The sequence below is a fragment of the Pteronotus mesoamericanus genome, unplaced genomic scaffold (assembly GCF_021234165.1).
Source record: "Pteronotus mesoamericanus isolate MK-2021 breed Mesoamerican mustached bat unplaced genomic scaffold, CSHL_Meso_final contig_90, whole genome shotgun sequence".
NCBI classification, from domain to species: Eukaryota; Metazoa; Chordata; class Mammalia; order Chiroptera; family Mormoopidae; genus Pteronotus; species Pteronotus mesoamericanus.
Genome location: NW_026555277.1, coordinates 31,865,906 through 31,890,363, shown reverse-complemented (window position 1 = coordinate 31,890,363; position 24,458 = coordinate 31,865,906). Strand labels below are relative to the sequence as shown.

Here is a 24,458-nt window from a genome sequence, read left to right as displayed (position 1 = left end):
TTGCCCCCAGAAGTCGTTAACATTTATATATAGTTTGCTCACCACATTCCATATATAAGTCAAACACATGCAAACCCCATATGATCCCCTCAACTATCTTATGAAGGGTACTCTTACTGTGACTGTTCATAGTAAGCAGTATGCAGGTGAGAAACCTGAAACAAGTTTATATACACCTCACCCCAGAATTCATGCTGCAATTAGGACCAGATGATGGTATAAGTACATCCACACATCTGCTTCCACCATGAGAATGCCGAGGGGAAGAATGGAGTCCTATTCACCTTTGCATTCTCAGACCCTAGTAACCAAAAGGTACTGAATAAATAATGGACAGATAGGTAGATGGATGAGTGGTGACGGATTATCTAATAGACAAAAATGCTGACATCAGATATCAATGTCCATTTTAGAAGAGCAAATATTGTACACACTAGTAACTATTCTAAAAAAGCAAAAAAAAATTAAATTGGTGAGGAAGATTAATTTTACACAAGAAAAGGATTTTTAATTAAATGGTCCAGTGTCTCACTTTTTAGAGTTAAGTCCTTTTCCAGAGTGTAGAATCACTAAGCTGAAATACAAAATCATATTTAAACTTTATTCTTTTCTACTGCTTAGGTATATAAAATGCTACATATTTTCTTAAACTATCATTTTATTGATATATATCTGTGATATCTAGTTATATAATCATTTACATAGCATATAATTATATATTGCTTTCTTAAATCAATTTTTATAAGATAATTTTTAGTCAAAAATACATATCCTTGACTGTGGGTAACTGAACTAAATGAGATATATACATGTGCATATGAACCTCCTAGCCCAGTGCTTGGTATTAGGTAGGAACACAACAGAGGACGGCCATTATTATTATTAGAACAGGGAAGTGTAAAAATATAAAAAACTAAATACACATAATGTTTTTGAAATCACTTCCCCAGGAGCCTCAAAGCATTTTACTTTACTACTTAAGCATCTTTGAGTTTTGGTGGCTTGAGTTTTGTTTGTCTGTCCTATCCTATCACCTCTAACCCCTTCCCCCAGACTGGGCACAAGAGATGATTTGCCCAGAGTCAGAGATGAGCATCAACAACTCTGTCTCCCAACTCTAAATTTGTGGCTTTACCCTACTACTGATGGGACTTACTGATGAGGCATTCAAGACCATTCTGCAGAGTCAAAAAACACCTACTATTTCTCAATAAATACAAATTCATGGTTGACAAGCCACGAATATTTCTTGAGTGTCTATCAAGTACCTGATTCTGGTGTGATGACCTAATTATAACACATTCAAGAAGGAAAAAATCCAGCAACATAGTATCAGAGAATGACACTGATGGCTTAATATTAAGTCATCATTATAGATCTAGAATCTACTTACCATTGAGGTGAGAAAGATAGTCGATGTAGGCCAGAACATATTCTGGAATGTCTCCATATTTCTTTAGCCCCAGCTCAAAAATCTTAAAGGCAACAGATTTGTCCTAGAAGTAAACAAAGTACTGATTTCCATGAAACAACAGAAAAGATACTCAACAGGATATTAAAACTGTAATACCTAAACATGAAAAGGCACAATAAGAATTTAAATGGAAATTAAAATCAAATGAAGTATAAATTGCTGAGCTAGAAACCACTCAAGGGGGTTTAGATTCAGAAATACAGAGTTTAATAAAGCAGAAATTAGCAGGCAGTGAAGGTTTGAATTAATGCTCTGTGCAATTGTACGGAGATACACTTAGACTTTTTTCATGGCATGAGCAATTAAAGCTTAACGACAGAAACTAGGAATACCTTTCTTTTAATTAATGTATCTCAGAAGAAGGAAATTATTTATGCTTTATTTCAGCCCTTACCTTACTACAGTAATACTCCATAAGCGCTGCAGTAACATAGACATGATGACGGGTTCTGGTATCTTCTCTTGCTTTTTTAAATATCATTCTTCCAGATTTGATACCTTCTGCTCTTCTTGCAAATTTCATATACTGGATATATACCTATGCGAAACCAAGTATTTGTTTTCTATAAATTAGGTAGAATGCGAACCGTGTAGCATCCAAAACAGACTTACCTTACTCCAATACGAATATGTTTTTCTGCATAAGAATAATTATGAATACCCAAGAAATAAGAGAGTTAAGATTATAGATAATGCACTATCTAAATCCACAAGCAAATTTATTCTGGTATTAACATTATTATTATTATTATTATTTTAATCCTCACCTCAGGATATGTTTATTGATTTTAGAGAGGAAGCAAGGATGGGCTGGGGGGGAGAGAGAGAAACATCCATCAGTTGCCTTTCCCACTGGGGATGAACCCGCAACACAGGCATGTGCCCTGACCGGGAATCAAAGCTGCAATCTTTTAGTTTATAGGACAGCGCTCCAGTTAATTGAGCCACACACACCAGGGCCTTATTTGTCCAGTTTTCATGACATCAAACTGTTACCCAGTATTGACAGATAAGTGGATAAATGAATGAACTGGGAGCTCCTTGAGGAAAGAAAATCTATCTAATTTGTCATTATACTGCTGGAATCTAGCACAGCGCATAGTACAGAGAAGTTTGCTAAATGAATTTAAAAATGATTATTAAGCTCTGGCCAAGTAAATGAGTTGGTTTGAGCAACATCCTAATATGCTGAGGTTGCATGCAGGTTCAATATCCAGTCAGGGCATATATAAGAATCAACCTATGAATGCATAAATGAGTGGAAAAACAAATCAATGTTTCTCCCTCTCTAAAATCAATAAATAAATTTTTAAAAATAAAAATGATTATTAAATGCCAAATATTAGAGCAGTGAAATGCCAATATAAACAAACACAAAAGGCGGTATAGCTGTAGCTGACTTCAGGCAGAGGGTCTAGAGTCCATTCATTGGCCTGTCCCCCTTCCCCTCCCGCTGAAAGAACTCCATTGCGCTATTACAGAAACTCAGGGCTTTGAAAACCATTATCATAGAGCAGAATTTAGGGGAAACTGAATTTCTGTCCAATCCCTTCTCAGGATGTTTGTTTCTCCTGCCTACATTTTTTAAAAAGAAGTATTTTTTATGCAACAATTATGTGGGATAAATGGCTTCAAATCATGATCAGGAGGACGGTATTAGATAGATAAAGCCCCACTGTAGCTGCTTCATATTGCTGCATTAAAAGAAGAAAACTGAGTAGAGAACAGATCACTAATTGCCAGAGACTGGGAAAGAAGGGTTGTCTACAAAGGGTCACATGACGGAATTTTGGGAAGTGACTGAAATGTTTTATATCTTCATTAAATTGGTGGTCTCATGGCTCAATGTTATTGGTCAAGATTCGCAGAACTATACAATAAAAACAGTGAATTTTACTGTATGTAAACACATTTTTTTTGTTTGTTAAAGCAGACTGAGAGTACGAAAGAGATTTGTAATGTTACTTACCAAGGTGGGGTCAATATCCTCAATTGCCAGAAGTCTGTTATATATACTGTGAACTTTCTCATACTTCATGCGACTCTAAGGTAGTAGAGAAGAAGTGGATATAAATATACACTTTAACAAGCAGGATTTGAGCTCTGAGGAATCCAGAGGCTGCACCCCACAATGGAACCTGCTTTGAGCATAAATATATAATGAGCTGAGGACTAATAAGTATTCATTTTGCATCATCTTTGTCTACAAAAACCAATATTCTTGGCAAAGGGGCAGCCAGAAAAAAATCCAGTTCTGCAGTAAAAAAATCCAATTATAAGAAAGTTCTAATTATTTTTACTCACCTCTTCATAATCTGCATATGCAAAATAAAGGAGCATATTCTTCTTTAATAAAGTGCTTATGGCTCTTTCATATATATTAGCAGCTTCATCACTAAATAATTTGGCATTATTCATATCCTTGAAGGAAAAAAAGAGAAAAGCTCACTCTCAATAATTTTCATATAGCTTAAAAAGAATAAAATACTCATTACTTGTATACATTTAGACACATATGCATTTCTGGATTTTAAAAACATTCAAAGACTTATTCCATTATTTTAATAAAAGAATCATAAAGTACCCTAAATGATTCCTCACCATAATACATTAAAAAAGCCACTATATTTAAATTCTGATTAAGGAAGTCTAATCATATCAGGGTATTACTAAAATTCATATTGACATAGTTATTAACACTCATTATTACCAAAATTCAGTGTTACATTTTTAGCAAATTATTGCTATACTCAAACCAAGAAAAAACCAAAAGAGACCAAAAGGAATACTCACCCCCTTCTCTGCCAGCAGTTTACTTGACTGCTCAAGGTATTGGGCAGCTTCATACCAAATATCAGGGTGATGGCCCAGCACAAGCAGGCACTGTTCATAAGCGAACATAACTATGGAAAGAAAGTTACAACTCTCAATTAAAATAAATATTATTTATGAAACTATCAATACAATCATATAGTTAAATTATTAAGCTAAGATAGGGCACTCAGTAGTGAATGATAATTAGAAATAAAAAGCTTTAGTGATTTCTGGCACCATCATCCTCCCATGCCCCATCTATCCATCCATCACTTACTAAGTTAATATTTATTGAGCACCACCATATGCTAGGAGTGTGAAAGGCACCATGAATACTCCAGTGAATAAGACTTCCTATACTCAAGAAGTCTGCAGTATATTGGGAAAAAAACAACCCATTAAGAGAGCAATTACAAAAAGTAGTAAGTACTGTGATGAGGAACATACAGGGTACTCTTGAAACTTACAGCAGCACGACTTAACATAGTTTAGGGACTCAAGAAAGGCTTCACTAAGGAACTGACATCTAAAGTGAAACCTGAAGAAGGGATAGAAGCTGGTCAGATGAGAGAGTTAAGTGAAAAGCAAGAATGTCAGGAGTAGATACAAAAACGCTGTAAACAAAAACAAAACAAAACAAACAAAACCAAAAACCAGTATTTCGAAGGCATAAGGGTGAAAGAACAAGGCAAGATTGAGGAATTTTTGGAAGTTCCAAATTCTAGTTCAGGCAGTGGCAGAGAAGTTTGTATTGGATTGACTCTCCTGAAAGTAAAATTCATAAACTGAAAATACAAAACCAACTATTTAAAGGCACCGGAGAATGGCCAAAACAACAGAAACCAGAGAAGACTGAGATAGTAAAAAATCAGAACCACACTGGGTAAAATCCATATTTAATATGGCTTTGATCCTCAAGGGCATACCCTTGTGTGTCAGCTCGGGGACAGCTAGGACTCAAGTCAAAGGCTGATGTTTTACTGGCTTGGGATAAGTACCACTGAGTTCTGGGCTATGAGTGCAGCTGAAAACTAGGGGGGGAAATTCCCCAAAAGAGACAATCACAGATGGTGGAGCCTGAAAATTGGGGCATACATGCCCTCAAATCCTTAGCTGACCCTCAAAATATACACACACAGGAATCAATACAAAGAGCCCAAGCAGAAAGCAAAGCCGGAAGGTTGAAAGAGCTGAACAGGTATCTCAGCAGCTGCCCACTGTAATGGAGACCAAGTATGGAATTTGAGTCCTATCAAGTTAGATGGTCTGGGTCAACACCTTGTACTTTCCATTATGTCTTAGGAGTAAAGACCATGTCCCAGAACTAAGAGATTGACCCTGAGATTAAGGGCACAACTAGAACAGATCTATCTTAACAGTGTAAAACTGACCCACCGTAAGATCCTGGTGATCTGCCAGTCATTTAATTCCCTGTTAAAATAAAGCTCAGCATTCTTCAGAGGAAGATAACAAAATCCAGCTTTGCAGAGTTTCATTTGTACATTGGTACAAAGTCCAAAAGAAAATGTGACCCATAGTCAAGAGAAAGGAAACCAACACCATGATGGTCCAGATGTTGAAATTAGCAAAGATTTTGTAACTACTGTTATAAATATGTTCAAGAATATAAGGAAAAAGACGGTAATGAATACAGAATTGTAATGGAGAAAAGGAAACTATCAAATAGGAACTATAAAAAAATACAAAAATTTCTAGAATGGAAACTTATAAAACATGTAAAATAACTGAAGTGAAGAATTCACTAGATGGGCAAGCAGTAAATTGGATATGATAAAACTAAGCTCAGTGAACATGGAGACAGATCTATAAAAATTACTGAATCTGACGACCGTTAAGAGAAAAAGAAAAAACAGGGTAAAAAACGACCTCAGTAACCTATGGGGTAATATCAAATGCCCTACCATATATGTAACTGGAGTCCCAGGCGGTTTAATCTTATTTACCTCTTTTTGTTATAAGGGTCTGATCTTCTGTACGAAGAGGGTTACTCTTTTCCCACTGTATGTATTTCTTCCACATATCTACCTGCTGAGCTTCTTGAGGAGTATTCTGAGGAGGCACTGAGGGAGCATTGCGGTCCAAACCTTTCATTACTGTCTCATATTCCTAGACAACAAACAGCATTCTGTGATGAGAATCGGAACAACTCACATACACAGATATACAGGAGTTGGTAAGTTAGTTTGGAATACTCTGCTAAAATGTTATTTCTTCCAAATGGAACTTTGTTAATATAATCTAAAAACTATTTAAGAGCAGGGAGAAAGATCACAGAGAATTACTTCCCCAAGAACAGGTTATCAGGACTAGGTGAAGGGAACACCCCTGCATCCTCTCTACAGGTAATCTAGGAGAGGTCATTGTCCAGGACAGATCAATATGACTGATGATCTGGTGGCATCATTACTGCCCATCTTTGGAGAAACTATCTATCTTTTTAAATTTCAGTAGTTTGTATTACTAGGCTATTTTCCCTAACTTCTCACGGTGTCAATTAATGAAAAGGTATGCTCACAAGATAAAAGACTGTCCCTAAGAGCTATTATCGGACAACAGAGTGGTACAGTATTCAGATGTGTGTGAGCAAACAGGAGGGAAGGATAAGAACTTCACCAATTCTAGTTGGAAACTTGTCTCTATGATCTGTTTCCATATTTGAAAAATTTCTTCCAAACTTGATTTATTCTATTTTGCCTTTAACATGTCTGTAAGGAGGTATTTCATTTCAAATATATTAATCGGCTCAGACAATGCAATTGTCATTAAGACTGCTAATGACAGGAAATATTAAGAGTAATACTAGACAGGAAAAGTTCTTGTGAAAACAACATACATTTAACAATCATTAAAATGAGTGGCCTGACAGAAGAATGTCGTACCTTTGCTACACGCCTAGCATTCATGTAATCTCTACTCCGATCTTCAATCATTTTTTTAGCTAAATGAATATTGATACCCTAAGAAAAAACAAAGGAAAACACAGTTTTAAATTAACTATATTTTAATATTAGCACAATAGCCAACATATTCATTTACTGGACTGGCAATAAAATTTCCGTATATCAGGAATTTCTAAAGCTAGGGAATGATTTTGAAAAAAATCTGTTATTTCCCATAGAATTCTGACATCAACAATAAAGAATGATGTACAGATTCATGCAGGTGAACAGCCATGCCATGCAAGGGGGAAAAAAAAATAAAATAAAATAAAATAAAATAAATGCAGAAGTAGGAGGTAGATATAAACATTATTATTCATGTCTAGCAACTCTCAAAAAGTAGACAGAGGATTCCTGATTCCCAAGACCGTGTCGGTGGGGTCCATGAGAACAAAATGATTTTCTTATAATACTAAGACATTATTTGCCTGTATTATTAATATACAGTGGAGTTTTTCAGAGGCTACATGTCATTCAATACCATAATAGACTGAATTTAGAAGCTGATAAGAAAATATAGCTCTCTTCTTTAATCTAGATATTAAGGAAACTTGCAAAAATACAAAACAATGCCATTCTTTTCATCAAATTTTTTCTTGTTCTGGAAAATACAGTTTGATGCTACTTATGTTAAAATGTAAAGAACTGATTGTAAAATTTAAATGATTAAAAAAGTATTTAAAACCTCTCAGTTTAAACTTCAATATGCTACACTTGACATATAACATCCATATTAAAATTAAAAGTTCTTTGTTATCTTTAATAATTTTTAAAGTCCCAAAATCAAAGAGTTTGAGAACCACTGCTCATACCTATGAGAAAATGATTTCAATACTCTACATAGTTCTTCCAAATCACACAACATACAAAGATTGTTTTTTAAAGAAACTGATTTTAGAAAGTGGGGAGTGAGGGGGGAAAAGAGAAACATTAATTTGTTGTTCCACTTGTTGATGCATTTATTGATTGATTCTTACGTGCCCTGACCAGGAATCAAAGCTGTAACCTTGATGGGTAATGGGATGATGCTCTGACCAACTAAGCCACCCAGCAGGGCTTATGAGGAACTTTCTTTAAATGATGAAGCTTACTTGACATGCACATTTACTTCTAAGCTCTGATGGTTAAAGGACATGGCAATCAGCCGAAAATCTTGGCTTGCAGCTCCATATCTTTTTTTTTGCAGCTCCATATCTTACAGGCTCAAGCCAACAATCATATCTGTAACTAGGTGAAAGAAGTGCATTGCAACTAATCATTACTATTGGAAAAAAATCCTTTTTTATTTTTTTAAACCTCACCCAGGGATACGTTTTCTTATTGCTCTTGGAGAGAGACAAAGGGAAAGAGACAGAGAGAAACATCAATGCAAGAAAGAAACATCGATTGGCTGCCTCCCTGTATGCAACTTGACCTGGGGATAAAACCCTGCAACCCAGGTACGTGCCCTGACAGGGAATCAAACCTATAACCTATTGATATACAGGACAACGCTCTAACCAATGGAGCCACCCAGCCAGGGCTGTTAAAACAATTCTGAAAAAAATACCATTTCAATGATAAGAGATCTATGGCAATGTATGTGTATGATTGTGTGGGTATAGTTTAGCACTGAATAAAAATTTTTTTGTTAAAATTTTAAATTTTCCAGAATATCCTCTAAAAGTAACTCAACAATAATATGAGACTCTCAAAACCCTGCAAAAACATTAGGAGTGGTTCTTTCATTACAATCAACATAAAAACAGACATGTGTAGCACTGATATCCTGGTACCTAATACCAGAAAGTCTAAAATCCACAAATCCACCATGCACAAAAATTAAACTGGCTTGATTATAATAACTTCCCTGGCCTAATTTACCTCTTCATACTTGTTATAGTCTCTCCAGAGTTGTTCAATGTTGATCATTGGATTAACACAACCTCGTTGATAAACCCTTCGGACAGCTGTTATTCTCTGATTTTCTGCATAAGATCCAACAGCTTCCCTGGTGTTGGATAAAAACAGCCATCAATTATACTATAGCTAAATCAATGGTGCACACTGGAAAAAAAAAAAACTATAAAGATACTTACACGCCTTTTAAGAAATTGATGTAATCCACCCAAATCTAAGAAAGAAAATAAAATGTTACTTTTTTCATATTTTCAAATTTATTCAGTGTATATATTAAAAAAATGTTAACTCTACCTGGTAAGACATAATTTCCATCCCAATTTTATCCAGTGCAAAGTCATATGCTTGAGCCATTTTTTCTCTGAAATACATGTGAAAAACATGTTTTTCAAAAATTGTGTTTATTAAAGTGTATCTACAACTAAAACACAATCATAACTTCTGATCATATGATCAGAACAGCACTTGAACCTTTTGTATATATAAACGAAAATGTAAAGGCATCTTTAGAAGTACATGAGGTTCTTTTGTTTAGCTTACTAATGTCATTAATTTAACTTTGTTTCCTTTACCTACTGTTTGTGAGCCTATCAACAATGAGGCCCAGGTTTTACTAATTTTTATATCTTTTAAACTGCCTAATCTTGAATATAGCAGATTAAAATGTGGAAATATCTTTTGTAAGCAGGTAAATTACATCTGAAGATCTATTAGCTCCAAAGTAAAATTTAGAGATAAATGTATTTGCTTAGCAGTATAAGACAATAAAAGGTAAATGAGGAAAAGAAGATAGAATTCTAGTCATACACATAATTTGCCTGTGTGTTATATATAAAAATAGCATTTGGGAAAGACCCATTACTTAGATTCAGTGAAGAGAGATGGGTGGTTTAAAATCAGAGCAGGGAAAATAAACTACGATAGAATTGTCAAAAATGCCTTGGAATATGTAAGTAGCACATTGCATTGTAACCTGCCATGAGTGGTGCCATGACAAGTAATAAGATTCTTTTTATTAAGTTTGAAAACAAGCCTGTCTCTTTCCCTGGAGTTAAGAGAAACTGTGAGTTACTGTGGGACTGACTCTGTGCCTGGGGATCACTTGCATTCTGAAGATCCTGACTTAACTTACTTGTAACTTGGTAGTTTGCCCTTGGTTTCTCGGACATATGAAAGATAACACTTCCATAAATCAATGTGCAAAACCTTCATAAGGCATCTCTGAAATAGCTATAAATACAAAAAAATAATATCAGAATCCATGGTTAATTTTCACAGGTATGTGGGTGAAATGGAATATTTAAAAAAAAAACACAAAAAACTCAGCTCCTTTCATGTACTTATCTTCTTACAAACAAATGGCAAATAATAATTCCCTTCCTATTTCCTATTTTTAGATAACCCAAGCATTTTCATTATTTTAGTCAGTAAAATATAATCCCTTTCTTTTCCTTTTCCAAATTTTTATTACTAACATTTTAAAGCATAAAGAAAAGTTGAGTAAGTACAATGAACTCCTATATAATCACTACCTAGATTTAACTGTTAACATTTTACTATGTTTGTCATATATATGGTTAAGTCTCAGACCTCAACATAAAAGTCAAAGTATATTTAATAGAACTCACCTTTTCAACCTTGTCATAATTTTTAGCCTTAATCTGAAGAGAAAGAGAAAAATATCTGATTAATATCATTCTTTATAGAGTATTAAGATTACCTCTCATTTTTCAAATTAATCCTGCAAATCCATCTCTATACTTTCCTATTAATTTTACCTTTCAAAAACAAATAGATGTTTGAACCCAACACAGATATATGCATTGTAAATATGCCTTATGTAAATGATCCTATGAATAGATTTTCATGCAATGTTGAAATTTTCTGAATTTAAAATTTTGTAAAATAGTCAACAAGATGAATAGATATGCAAGCCATAGTAGGACAGAAGAAAATTTGCTAATTTTTACTACACATAAATTTTTTAGTTGCTCAGGCAAACTGCTGTAGTCTAGGCCCTGGGGGTACCAGTGAATACAACATGCTTAGTCCATCCATGTTCTCATAGAGCTTACAATTTTATGGGGAAAATAAGTGCCAAGATGGGGAAATACAGGGTGCCATGAGAACATTCAGGAGGAAAATAAAACTCAGATGTGGAGAGCTGCAAAAGATTTTCTGGAAAAAGTTAAGATGTTAAGGATGATGTATTACACTGGTAAAGAAGGGGAAGAGTTAGTCCCAGCAGGAAGAATTGTGTGTGCAAAGACCAAGGTTAAATACTACATTTCTTTTCTATTTTCATCAGAGGGCAAATAGGATTAGTTGCTCAATGGTGATATGTCTTTGTTTCACCCTGATAAATAATTTGGTTAGAGAAATCTTGGCTTGTGGTCCTTTTCTCTCAGTAGTATATATAAATTTTTCCAGTTTTCTTAAGTTGCTGCAGGTGAGAACTCTGAGGACAGTCTTTGGGCTTGACAACTTTTTAAAATTACTGTCTTTTCCCCATTTGTTCTTTTTCCTTTTAGAACTATTATACACATTAAGTCTCCTTATTCTATCCTCGAAATCTATTATTTTTACCCTTTCTTGGATTTTTTGCTCTTGGTTTAAAAACATTTGTTCCATTTGATCCTCCAGGCCACTAATTTAAGTCTCCAAGTAACCATCCTCCTTCCTTTGACCTGTTGCTGTAGTTGGTTCAAAAATGTTTTTGGCTCCAGAGTTTTAATACTTTTCTCTCATTCTCACTGCATTCATTATTTTATTCAAGTTAGTGTCTCTCTCCTGCAGCAGCTCTACCTTGTTGGGAGCCTATCCCGACAGGTGCTGGATCACTAACTGTGCAGTTATTTTGTTGTCTATTTAATGAAGCTGTGTTGGCAGTCTTAAGAGTAGTGATTTGCTTCTTCTCCTACTGGGACAGCTATGTAGCAAGTGTATACAGCAAACAGGCTGTTAGTAAACCTCTGACAAAAAACTACGAAGAAATCTTTGCTCAAGAGTAGGGAGGACTCAGCCTGCCTGATGTCCACATTCCTCTGGGGCAGAAAGGCAGTCAAGGGGTTCCGAGTGTGTCTACAGGTTCGTTTCTTACACCTTGCCTTAGGCTCTCCACCAGCTATAAAACCTGAGGTTTCCTTGCATCCAGCTGCTTGGCTCAGTAGAGGTAAATTAAGTTGGGAGTGGGAGTGAAGCCAAGTCACCAGCTTCCAAATGCCATGATAGATTATATACAGTGCCTGTAATAGGTTAGAAAAATCAAAACTACTTACAGGGAAAACTGGCAAAGAATATGAATAGGTGATTCCCAGAAGAAAAAATGAAAATGTTTAAAAACAATAAGGCAACACATACAAAATTACAAAATGGGAAAAAAGAAATACTTTATACCAATCAGAATGGTAAAAGCTTAAAACAGTATTAGCACTGCTGAAGCAATATGAAGAAAAGGGATTTCACACATTGGTGAAGGAAGTATGAATTTTTGTGGCCTTATTGAAAGCCATTGGTATAAGTTCTTCAAACAATAAAAATACACAAATTTTGATAAAGCAATTCCATTCCTGGGATATACTCCATAGAAATAAAAGCACCAGGATGTAAAGGTGTTGTACAGTTATTTACTACAAACTTTCCAGCAACAAAAACAGTTAACAAAGTAAATATTCACCAACAGAAAAGTGGTTTAATATACTATGGTGCATTCACATCATGGAATATTATATACCCATATGAAATGAATTAGGACTGTAACAGTTTAGGGTAATTTCCACAAGATTTTATTGAATAATAATACATAAAAATGTGTATAATATAATCCATCTTTGTAAAACGGGATCAAAAATAAATCTTATTTCAATACATGTATGTCTACATATGATTTTATGTGGATTGGAGATAATATGGAAAATACACAAAGTTGTTAATATAGTTGTGGGCAGAGTTCTATGGGTGGGGGGAGGAATAGAGGCAAGAAGAGATTCAACATCAGTTATGATTTCATTTATGCATTTCAGTAAAAGTTACATCTCTGTATGTGTAATAAATATAAACCAAAAGAATTTTATACTTCTTTCATACACGAATTGGTCCTACATCTTGGACTCATCAATTATTTGCTTTTATCGGTATTGGTTCAATACATACGTGGAAAATACACTTCTGGCTAATACAGGAAGAGTCTCTGACCTTGAATACATGGCCACTGACTGTCATTCATTAATTCAACCAATATTTATTCTTTGACAGCCCCTTTATAAGAGCCTACACTGGCAGCATTGTCATAGCAGGTATAATCTCATTATTTTTAACCATCGTTCAATTTTTTAAAGTATCAACCTGCTTTGGAGAAGCAGTGTGATAAAATAAGAATTTGATCACCTTGTATCAGCTACTGAATCTCTCCTAGCATCAGTGTTCCTACTTGTAAAATGGGAATGATAATAACTACTACAAATGACTTCCCAAAAATTGAAAAGAAATGCAACCTAGACATTCCAGGTGCTCATAAATGATACTATTAACAAAATTATGAATCAAAGGAGTATAAACTTTCATTGTATCTTCTCTAAACAGAGCTATATAAAGCAAGTAGCCAGAAAGACTAATGTTATTAAAATTGGCACCATTAGAGAAAAACAAAGGTTATGGTGTAGGTTATATTCAACTTCCATTATTGGTGAAACTGGTAAAAGAACATGTGAACACCCTTCCTTTGGTCATCCTACTACTGCACCATATTTCTTTAAAAAGTTACTTTTCTGGGTCTTGTTTACTAGTATTTATGTAAAAACATCTTACCTCTGAGTTAAATATTCTTATATTTGGCAGTTATGTACATTTTTATATAGGGATCTACTTGATATCCAAAGACTCGTTTAAATTAAAAAAAAACACACACACAAACAAACAAACAAACAAACAAACCCACTCTTAGCCCTGGCTAGGTAGCTCAGTTGGTTCAAGTGTCGTCCCCACACACCATAGTCATAGGTTCGGTCTCCAATCAGGGCAATTACAAGAAATCAACCAACGAATGTTTAAATAAGTGGAACAACCAATCAATGTTTCTCCCTTCTTCTAAAATCAGTAAATGAAAAATTTTTTAATTTCTTGATACTGCTTTAAATGTCATTTTGACATCACAGATTCTCGAGTCTATCATGAACCAATCAAAAATGCCAGCACTTAAAGCCCTTCATGTACATACAAGTAATTTAAAAAAAATACTGAAGCTTGCTCGTATCCATTAAAACTAATGTTATGTAATTACAAATGACAGGGGATCTTAAAATTTATTTTTGTTTCTGGTTCTCAAACATTAATGTGCAATCATCTGAGGTAAGTGTAGATTCTGTTTTGTAACAGGAATCCCAAGTTAGTCTAATGCAAAGATTTTTAAAATGATTAGAAATATATCAAAATATGAACAATGTATGTCATAGTGTGATGGGATTGTCTCTTCAAAATTTCTATAATGTGGTTAATATTACTTTAGTAATTAAAAAAACATTACTAGAAAAGGTTGAGGATAATTTTTAATACTTATCCTTTTGACAGATCTATGCTAGTCAAAAATTTGTCAAACACTCACAATATTATTATTTTTTAAAGATTTTATTTTTAGAGAGAAGGAGAGGGAAACATCAAAGTGCGGCTGCCTCTCGCACAACCCCAACTGGGGACCTGGCCCACAACTCAGGCATGTGCCCTGACTCGGAACTGAACCAGCGACCCTTTGGTTCACAGGCAGGCACTCAATCCACTGAGCCATACCAGCCAGGGTTCAATATTATTTTTTTGATGAGTTATTTTAATTTTACCAAGCTATGAAAAGTTGCTTCTGAGGAAAAGGAATAAAATATTTCAAATTATCAAAATACTAATTATTCTTACTTTATTAAAGGAGAAAAATAATTAGATTATCAAGGCTAGATTCTTTCAATTTGATTAAATTAAATGAGTGGTTATTCGGGAAGAGTATAAGTGTAATGCTGAATAAATGCAGATTAGATACTTATGTTTTTTTAATTTTATTGACTTTAGAGAGGGAGAAACATTGACTTGCTGCTCCACACATTCATGCGTTCATTGGTTGATTCTAGTATGTGCCCTGACTGGAGATCAAACCCACAACCTTGGTGCTTTGGACCAATGCTCTAAACAACTGAGCTAACTGGCCAGGTCCTATTTCTGATACTTTTAAACACTTCCTAATTCCAGTTATTTGTTAACTTCCAAATTATATCCCAAGCATTAACAGAACAAGTAATTACACTTTCAGACCTAAAATTATCCTCTGGGAAATTACAGAAACTAATGATCACTTACAGCAGATTATTTAATTTTGCAAAATGTAAACCTTATCAGAAGAAATGTCTAATAAACATTTGACTGTGGTAACATCCATTTTTTTTTACCAGTTCAGATTAGGTGTGCCTTAACCTGGAACATTTTTATATGATCTAAAAAAGCTACAGTATAAATGGTGCAAAAATAGATTAGTTTTCCCTTGCCCTGACGCATTGCTGTTGGTTGGGTGTTGTCCCACAAAGCGAAAGGTTGCTGGTTCGATTCCCGGTCAGGACACATGCCTAGGTTACAAGTACAGTCCCCAGTCTGGGGCGCATCCAAGAGGCAACCAATCAATATTTCTCTCCCTCTCCTTTTCTCTTCCTTCCCCTCTCTCTAAAAATAAATGAATAAAATCTTAAAAAAGTAAATTAGTTTTCCTTAAATAGTATTAGGAATGTGCTTTATAGTTCATCAAACATTTTTTAAAATGTTGATGTAAATGCCTAGAAAACTAACATTTTTTCTTAAAAGAGAAACCTTTACATGGCAACAGCATTTTAGCTGATTTCCTCAAAATCAAATTTCTTCTTCTACTTTGGGGGGAAAAAAAAGCAAATTACATAACATTAGTTTTTTGAAAAAGTTATTTTTAGAATTGTCAATTGTAAGTCATTAGGAGTAACTGTACAATTTTAAATAATTCAAAAACATTTGACAAATGAACCCAAATGACGTAACTCTATAAAAGAAAGTAAACAAGCCAAACAATCTAAAGGAAAGCCTCTATATACCTTGTTTACATTTTCATATAATAACCACATGGAACAAGATAACGCTTGTTTTCAGACACAGCTGGGCTAGGCCCCATCTCAAATGAGTTTACATAGCAGCTGCTTACAACAAATGCTGATAAATAAGTAATTGCAAACCCATATTCCTAATTTATTTCTCACATCCTTTCTAAGTATAGCAAATGCATTTTTGTGGAATTTATTAAGACTACCAATTTAAATTGAGTTTGATTCGTAGAAGCTATCTTATTCCACTTAATTATCGAAAAAGCTTAGCCCCAATCCTGAAACCTGAAAGCAAAGGGCATCCTAAACACAAACTTTATCGTCCATTCATTTACTCTTTTTCACAACTCTTTTCTGATGCTCTCTAATCCCTTAAGCCCTGAAAAGTAAGTTCTGGAAATATTACAATACATAAGTAGTTTTAAGGAATTGGGGAAATCAATTTAAGATTGGCACTTTAAGATCTACCAAGATATTTTTAAGTTACTACAGTGGATACAGAACATTATGCTTTCTACCACCTAGTCTCAATTTTAAAGTAAAGGTATCAGGAAAGGAGTGCCTGCAAACCAATTCATTTTGTTCAACAAAAAACTGTGTGCCTATGTGGCAGGCTCTTACTAGCAGTAGAAATACAGTAGTGGATTATACTGTTACAACTCATGGAGTTACATTTCAGTGAGGGAGTCAGGTAAAGAAACAAACTTCATAGTTAAATCTTTATCTGTACTTCCTAATTTTTCCCGCACCATATTATATTATTTCTGTAATTTATAATTTGCCTATTCAATGTAGTTACAATTGTATACCTACATATACTCAGATTTAGATTTAACAAATTTGCTAAAACCTGTTGATGTTCCATAAATTTTATTCCTTGAGGCTCTTAAAATGTGTAGAACTATTGGTTAATTATCAGTGGAAAATATAAACCACTGTTGTGGTCTTGTTATAATTCAAATTAAAATTTGCTAAGCAAAACTACAGTTCTAGATTCAGTTTACATTCATTTTGATTCTTTGTACTAATGAAATTAGGTATTAATCTCCCACTTTTCTGACCCAACTAAAAAATATTTGTAGTGTGTGCTTTGGATTTACGAGGTGAATATGGGAATGTGGACCTGAATTTTATTAAAGACCTTATAATCAAGTTGGAAATATGAAATTATTGGAAAGAACAGAGAGCTAAATTTTTAATTATTATGTATGTTCCACATCTTGTAATATTCAGAGGAAAAGGAGTTCCATGAAAATTATTACTGAAGACAGTTTTACTGAGCAAATAAAATCCAGGCCATTAATGAGAAAAAAAGTGTTAAGTTAATGAAATAACATAGTTACTGAAGTGTTCTGTGGAATAGTGAAGACATCCATACCAGAAAGAATATGTATTAGGAAAACAGGCTGGCTAATTTTGGTGGTGGTCCATTACAGGGGGCCTAAATAAAAAGCCAAGCAGAGTTTAAACCTGATACACACAAAAATTTAGTGCTGCCCAATAGTGAAAGTACAGAATCTATGGCTGATCATAGGGTGGGAGAGTGGGAGTGTGAAGGTGGGGAAGATAGAGAAGTGGCTTCCAGTGTCATGGGATGAGACAAGAGACATAACCTGAGAAATAGCAAAGAAGCTATTCTTGTCACCCTTAGCTGAGTAATAGTGGCCTGGGTTTTGGGGGGAGGCAAGACAGTGAGAGAAAAAAGGTAACAGAGGGAAAAACAATACAGGTAATTTTTTCATGGGAACAAAAATTAAAATATGGTAATTGCACAGTAAAGTTTATTTTTTATTAAATTTAGTTTATAAATAACTCATATAGAAATATTTTTAGGTGAACTTCCAGTCAAGATGGTGTCTTACATAAACACAGCTGTCCTTCTCACACAACCACATCAAAATTACAACTAAAATAGAGAACAATCATCACTCAGAACCGTCAGAACTCAGGTTGAATGGAAGCCTGACAACTACGGAATTAAAGAAACCACAACCATAGAGACTGGTAGGAGGCACGGAGACACAGAATTGGCTGCTCTCACATCCATGTGTGGTGAATAAAAATTTGGGATGGAGATCTTGGGAGCCAGGAGTCCCCAGATGCACACTAGGCTCCCCAGCCCAGGGCTCCAGTGCCAGGAAAATAAGTTCCCATAACATCTGACTGCAAAAAAGAGCAGGGACTGAGTCAGTGGAAGAAAATTCTGGAGTCCTAAAGCAGTTTCCCTTAAAGAACCCCACACACACCCCCACACACACACACACACACACACTCTCTCTCTCTCTCTCTCTCTCTCCCTCTGAGCTCCAGCACCACCAGGGTAGCAGCTTGAAAGGCACCAGAGGCATACAGTGAGGAACTGGTGTATTTTGCATCAAGGTGGGAGCTGAGGGACAGCTTTCTCTCACACAGAAAGGTGGTCACTTTCTGAGCCCTCCCCTTGCAGAGCCAAGAGCTGGCAGGTGAGTGCCATATCTGAGACTCCAATCAACCTGGCTAACACTGTTTGCCCTGCCCTGGTGATCCCTGAGACTCCATCCCATACAATTACAGGCTCACACCAAACTGTTAACTGTAACTTTTTCATATGAATGGCTGGTCTTGGCTCATGACTCCCAACTTCCTAAATCTTCCCAAACAAGCAATAGCTGGGCACAGTAAGCCCCCAGCCCCCACCCCCGCCATCTTGCTAGATGGCCTCATGCCTGGTATTAACAGCAGCCAGCCAAGATTGGTACCTTACAGCTTGGCTTCTCCTGGGAATCTTCAAACCCAGCACAAGAGGCAGCTGTCTCAGATTGCTTTCTGGTTCATGCAGTGTGGTCCTGGGCAGAACACAAGTGGGGGCTGACCTTGGTTTGCACCACTTGGGAAATCCCAGAGCCTGCGCACCCAGTGCACAGCTACAGACTACACTGGAGCACCACACCCTGCCCCTGCACAGCTGATACTCCATGGACGGTGGAAGTTGGTGGTCAGTGGTTGCCAACTGGCCTGGGTAAATCCCTCCCACTGATCTACCAATAGCAATCAAGTCTCAACTACAAGAGGACGGTGTACTCAGCCCACATAAAGGATGCATCTTGAGTACCTAGCTTGGGTGATAGGCGAGTCTGTGTCACTGGACCCCACAGAATACCTACTGAATTAGGCCACGCTTCCAAGACACAGAATCAACGCAGCTCCATCTAATACACAGAAACACAGGGAGGCTGTCATAGTGAGACAAAGAAACACAGCCCAAATGAGAGAACAGATCAAAACTCCAGAAAAAGACCTAAATGAAATGGAGATAAGCACTCAATCAGATGCAGAGTTCAAAACACTGGTTCTAAGAACACTCATGGAACTCAGTGAGAACCTCAGCAGCATTAAAAAAAGATGCAGTCAGAAATGAAGGATACACTAATTGAAATAAAGGACAATTTATAGGGAAACAATAGCAGAGTGGACGAAGCCAAGAATCAAATCAATGATTTGGAACATAAGGAACCAAAAAACAACTAATCAGAACAAGAAGAAACAATAAAAAACAGAAACAAAAACCCAAGGACAGTGTAAGCAACATTTGGGACAACTTCAAGTGTTCCAACATTTGCATCATAGGGGTGTCAGAAGGAGAAGAGAAAGAGCAAGAAATTGGAAATTTATTTGAAAAAATAAGGAAAGAAAACTTCCCTAATTTGGTGAAGGAGATAGACATGCAATCCAGGAAGCACAGAGAACCCCAAATAAGATGGACGCAAACAGACCCACACCAAGACACATCATAATTAAAATACCAAAGGTTAAATATGAAAACAATCTCAAAAGCAGAGAGAGACAAGCAGTCAGTTACCTATAGGGGAATTCCCATAGGACTGTCAGCCTATTTCTCAAGAGAAACTTTGCAGACCAGAAGGGGCTAGCAAAAAATATTCTAGTCATGAAAAGCAGGAACCTACAGCCAAGACGGCTCTACCCAGCAAAGCTATCATTTAGAATCAAAGGGCAGATAAAGATCTTCCCAGGCAAGAAAAAACTAAAGGAGTTCATCATCACCAAATCATTATATGAAATGTTAAAGGGACTTAAGAAAAAGATTAAAACTATGAACAATGAAATGGCAATAAAGACATGTCTATCAACAACTGAATCTAAAAAACAAAGACACAATCATGGATATAGAGTGTTTCAGTGGTTGCCAGATGGGAGGGTGTTGTGGGGGAATGGGTGGAGAGGTGAGTAAATTAAGAAGTACGAATAGGTACTTCTTAAGTAGTTACAGAATAGCTATGGAGAGGTATGCAAGTACAGTACAGGAACTAGAGTAGCCAAGTGACTTATACACATAACTCACAGACATGAACAATGGTGGGAGGATTGCCTGAGGCATAGTGTGGTGCTGGGTGGAGGGGGCTAATGGGTAAAAATTGTGGCAACTGTAACAGCATAATCAATAAAATATAATTTTTTAAAGAAGAAATGTTTTAGAGTTAGGAAGTTAATTATTAGTTTCTAATTAGAAAGAGTGGGATTAAAGATGTACATTTGAGTCACTGGTTTAATTTCTCATAAATATCCATTACTAGGCAGAGAAAAGGAACAGAACCCCAAAGAGTACTTGTGATAAGAGAAAGGATAAAATCCTGTCCAAAAAGTCAAAGGCGAATGCTACAAGAAAAGGCCTGATGGATTTTACACTTTTATACTGCTAAATAAGCATAACATTTATAGTAGACACCTAAGTATCATGGGTAATGTGGCAACTACCTTTTCTTAAAATCACTTTTCAAAAACTGGATTACATATCTCTACTTTTTGAGCAATTTGTCTACTCTACTCTTATTTCAGGTATATGAAAAGGGAATAAAAATACATTTACTGCTTCTATAAAACTTATAATGCATTCCTCAGACTAAAATATCATTTTTATCAATGCTGCTATTCACTCTTTAATTGTATATCAGAAATTATTATAATCACATTGTGACTCTGCCTTTGGGAGCTTTTATTACTATATACAACAGAAGCTACATTTGTATTTTGAGCCAATTCTAGTTTTCTCACTTGTATTCATAATTTTTTTAATTGAAATGACTTAAATCTTTCTTTAAAATGTTGATCAAATAACCTCCAAATAAGACTTTTCACCAAAATTATACATTTATTTAATCTTTAATCTCTACTCTTGCACAAACTTTACATTGGTCACTTTTACAAAACTCTGAAGCAAAGCCCATCACTACCTAGCTCAATGTGAAAGATCATGCCAGCAACCTTTGATAGTGAAATACCTATTCTAAATCGTCAAAGAAATGATCATAAATGTTTAAAGATATATAAAGTATAACTGTGTTTATTTGATTATAAAGCAAAAAATGGAAACAATACAAATGAGTAACAATGAGGGGCTGCTTAAGTAGCATGCATCTGTAATGGGCATGGGGGCTGGTTGAGAAGGGTGAAAGAACTAATCAAAGAAAAAAGACTCGACACAAACAGTATGGTGATTGCCACAGGGAAGAGGGGTTGGGGTGATGTAGGAGAGGGTAAAGGAGCATAAATGTTGATGGAAGATCTGACTTGAAGTGGTAAACACACAATAATATAATATGCAGATGATGAATTATAGAATTGTGTACCTGAAACCTATATAATTTTATTAACCAGTGTCACCCCAATAAATTCAACCAAAATATAAATAAAATGGACTACTTCAGCACATTTAAGTGATTTTTTACATAGTAAATAATAAGTGTAAAACTCATGTTACAACAAAGTTTTAAGTTTTTATTTTATGGATACCTACACATCTAAAAAAGCTAACAATGGTAAAAAAGGTAGTGGAAATTAGTTTTTCCATTGTACTTAAACTTTCCAAATATCTCTGAAACATATTACTTTTTAAAGTTGTATTTATTTATAGAGGGAGAGAAACATTGATATACAAGAAATAGATCAGTCATTTCCCTCTCGCTCACCCCCAACTGGGTACCTAGCCTGCAGCCCAGGCAAGTGCCCTGACTGGAAATCAAACTGGCAGCCTTGAGATTGGCAGGTTGACACTCCACCCACTGAGCCACACCAGCCAGTGCTATATTATATTCCTCTTTAAATAAGAAAAATAGAAAAGCTTTATTTTCCCTTTTTAAAGAGTCATGACAAGTTGTTTTTCCATCCTCATGTCTCCTTTCAATTTCCATTCACTTGATGTCATTATGCTTGGCTTTTAAAACTGCACCACTGAATTCCAAAATTTTCATTCATCCACATACTTAGCTTCAGTGACAACTGTTTATGAAAGGCTATTATAATAACTATTTTTTCACTACTCCATCTAGGTACTATTCCACTGACTCACTTGAAAACAAGTATTAAATCCCACAGTACACATTTGTCTTCTCCATCTAGCCCTGTGGCTTGTAATTTAAACTCCATGTCCCAGGACCTGGTCCTTCATCTCAATAAACCTTCCCCCCCACCCCCGATAATAAAATCCCACAAAGGCATTGACTTTTATCAGTTTATCTCAGAGCACCTAGAACAGTGCCCAACACATAGTCGATTATTTAATAAATAGTTGCTAAATAAATGTGGATAAAAATCACTGATTGCATATTCATTCAAAACTAATACGTAAGAATACTATCTTACCTATTAATGAAAAAAACTATTATAGAGAATTTTAAGTTCTGTAATCTTGTTAAAACATTAAATAAAAAAATCTCACTTCACTAAAGGTTTTATTGCTAAAACATTAACTGAAAAACCACACTTCAATAGTGCTACATACTGTAGAGTCAGTCAAATCAGAATAAGGTGACAATTTTTAGAAATAGGTTAAGGACTAAAACTCTAATATGGATTTTGAAAGATTTTCACATGGTTCTGATAATTTCATGTAAACATCCAAATCAATTTCATTTTTCATTAATTATCTTGAAAACATGACTTCCCATCTAACACTGCCTCACATAACCACGTAAAAGATGAGAAATTGGGTTTTGAACATGGAAGTATAAATAGGTAGATATAGCTAACAAATTATCTTTATAAAAATGAAAGGAAAAAAAATCAGGTAAAAAACCCCCACTGAATTCCAGGAGAATCAAGACTGAGATGAACTGTCTGTCTCTTTGATAGAAACATTCCAAAGGTGAAATTTTGGCTCTACTTTGAAATATTAAGTATTAGTGCCAAAATGTTTATAAAATAATAGGTATTTAATTTTTTCCCCTTACTCTGTAAGTTCCTAAGTGAATTTTTCTGAACAGGGTCACATTTAATGACTTAACAAAAGAATGCACAATTTTCTCTGAAATTTGATTTCTATAGTTTGAAATGTTTGACTTACACATTTTATCCCTCTAAATATGTTTTTGATGATACTTTCCAAAGTGGTACCACCAAAAGTATGAATTAAGTTCAAATTCTATATGGAATACCTGTTAAGGTTTTAGTAGACGAGAACGAAGTAAAGATCAGACTGGAATTCCTGCCATAGAAGAAAGAATTCTGTTATCACTGAAATATAAATAGGAGTTGAAAGGGGAAAAAACCTGAACAACAAGCTCCAAGTCAAGAAATGATGCTCTGTCCTGTAAATGAAGTCTGGAGGAAGGCTCCTGTAATCTAATATACACACATGGTCATCTGTTTTAGTAGATTCTAACATACAGGTCTAATTTTGTCCAGTAACAGGTTAGTGGAGCTGTCAGATTATCAAAAGCTGTGACATATAAAAATAGGAAAATAACCTTTTCCTAATGTTCAGTTTCTCAAAGAACCTGAGTCCTGACAGCCCTTTCCCAATCACTCCTAAACCTGAAGAACAGGGGAACAAGACCACTGTTCTACCACCCTCCCCTCATCATCTACAATAAGCACACAAACAAAGCATTTAAAATAACTGAAGGATGGGCTTTCAAATGCTACAGTTGAGACACACTGTTGGATAGGAAGGCATACATATTGGAAAACTGTATTTTATGAAATGTTTAATTACCTCACCATTGGGAAAACTAGTTTTTAAAATGTTTAATGTTAAATAGTACAAATATAATCTATATACTGTAAAACTCAGTATAATCCACATACTGTAAAACTCAGATCAAAGGGATCTGATTCTTAAAAAAGGACTTCATTTTTTATATTTTCAATGCCTTATTGAATAACTCAAGAAAATGTATACTATGAATCAAGATTTTTCTTCACGAATATTTTATAGGTTAA

General features: G+C 35.1%; 1 protein-coding gene across 1 annotated transcript in view; it reads right to left on the bottom strand.

The window, feature by feature from the left end:
* Positions 1 to 24,458, bottom strand: part of CSTF3 (cleavage stimulation factor subunit 3) — a 71,266-nt gene that overhangs the window by 9,696 nt on the left and 37,112 nt on the right. The window contains exons 4-15 of the mRNA XM_054585947.1: positions 10,776 to 10,808; positions 10,280 to 10,377; positions 9,442 to 9,508; positions 9,327 to 9,361; positions 9,112 to 9,238; positions 7,189 to 7,266; positions 6,253 to 6,415; positions 4,268 to 4,377; positions 3,779 to 3,895; positions 3,444 to 3,518; positions 1,869 to 2,012; positions 1,394 to 1,496 (exon numbers count right to left, since the gene is read on the bottom strand). Coding sequence (XP_054441922.1) covers positions 1,394 to 1,496; positions 1,869 to 2,012; positions 3,444 to 3,518; positions 3,779 to 3,895; positions 4,268 to 4,377; positions 6,253 to 6,415; positions 7,189 to 7,266; positions 9,112 to 9,238; positions 9,327 to 9,361; positions 9,442 to 9,508; positions 10,280 to 10,377; positions 10,776 to 10,808 — 1,150 coding nt within the window. The remainder of the gene's footprint in view (positions 1 to 1,393; positions 1,497 to 1,868; positions 2,013 to 3,443; positions 3,519 to 3,778; positions 3,896 to 4,267; positions 4,378 to 6,252; positions 6,416 to 7,188; positions 7,267 to 9,111; positions 9,239 to 9,326; positions 9,362 to 9,441; positions 9,509 to 10,279; positions 10,378 to 10,775; positions 10,809 to 24,458) is intronic.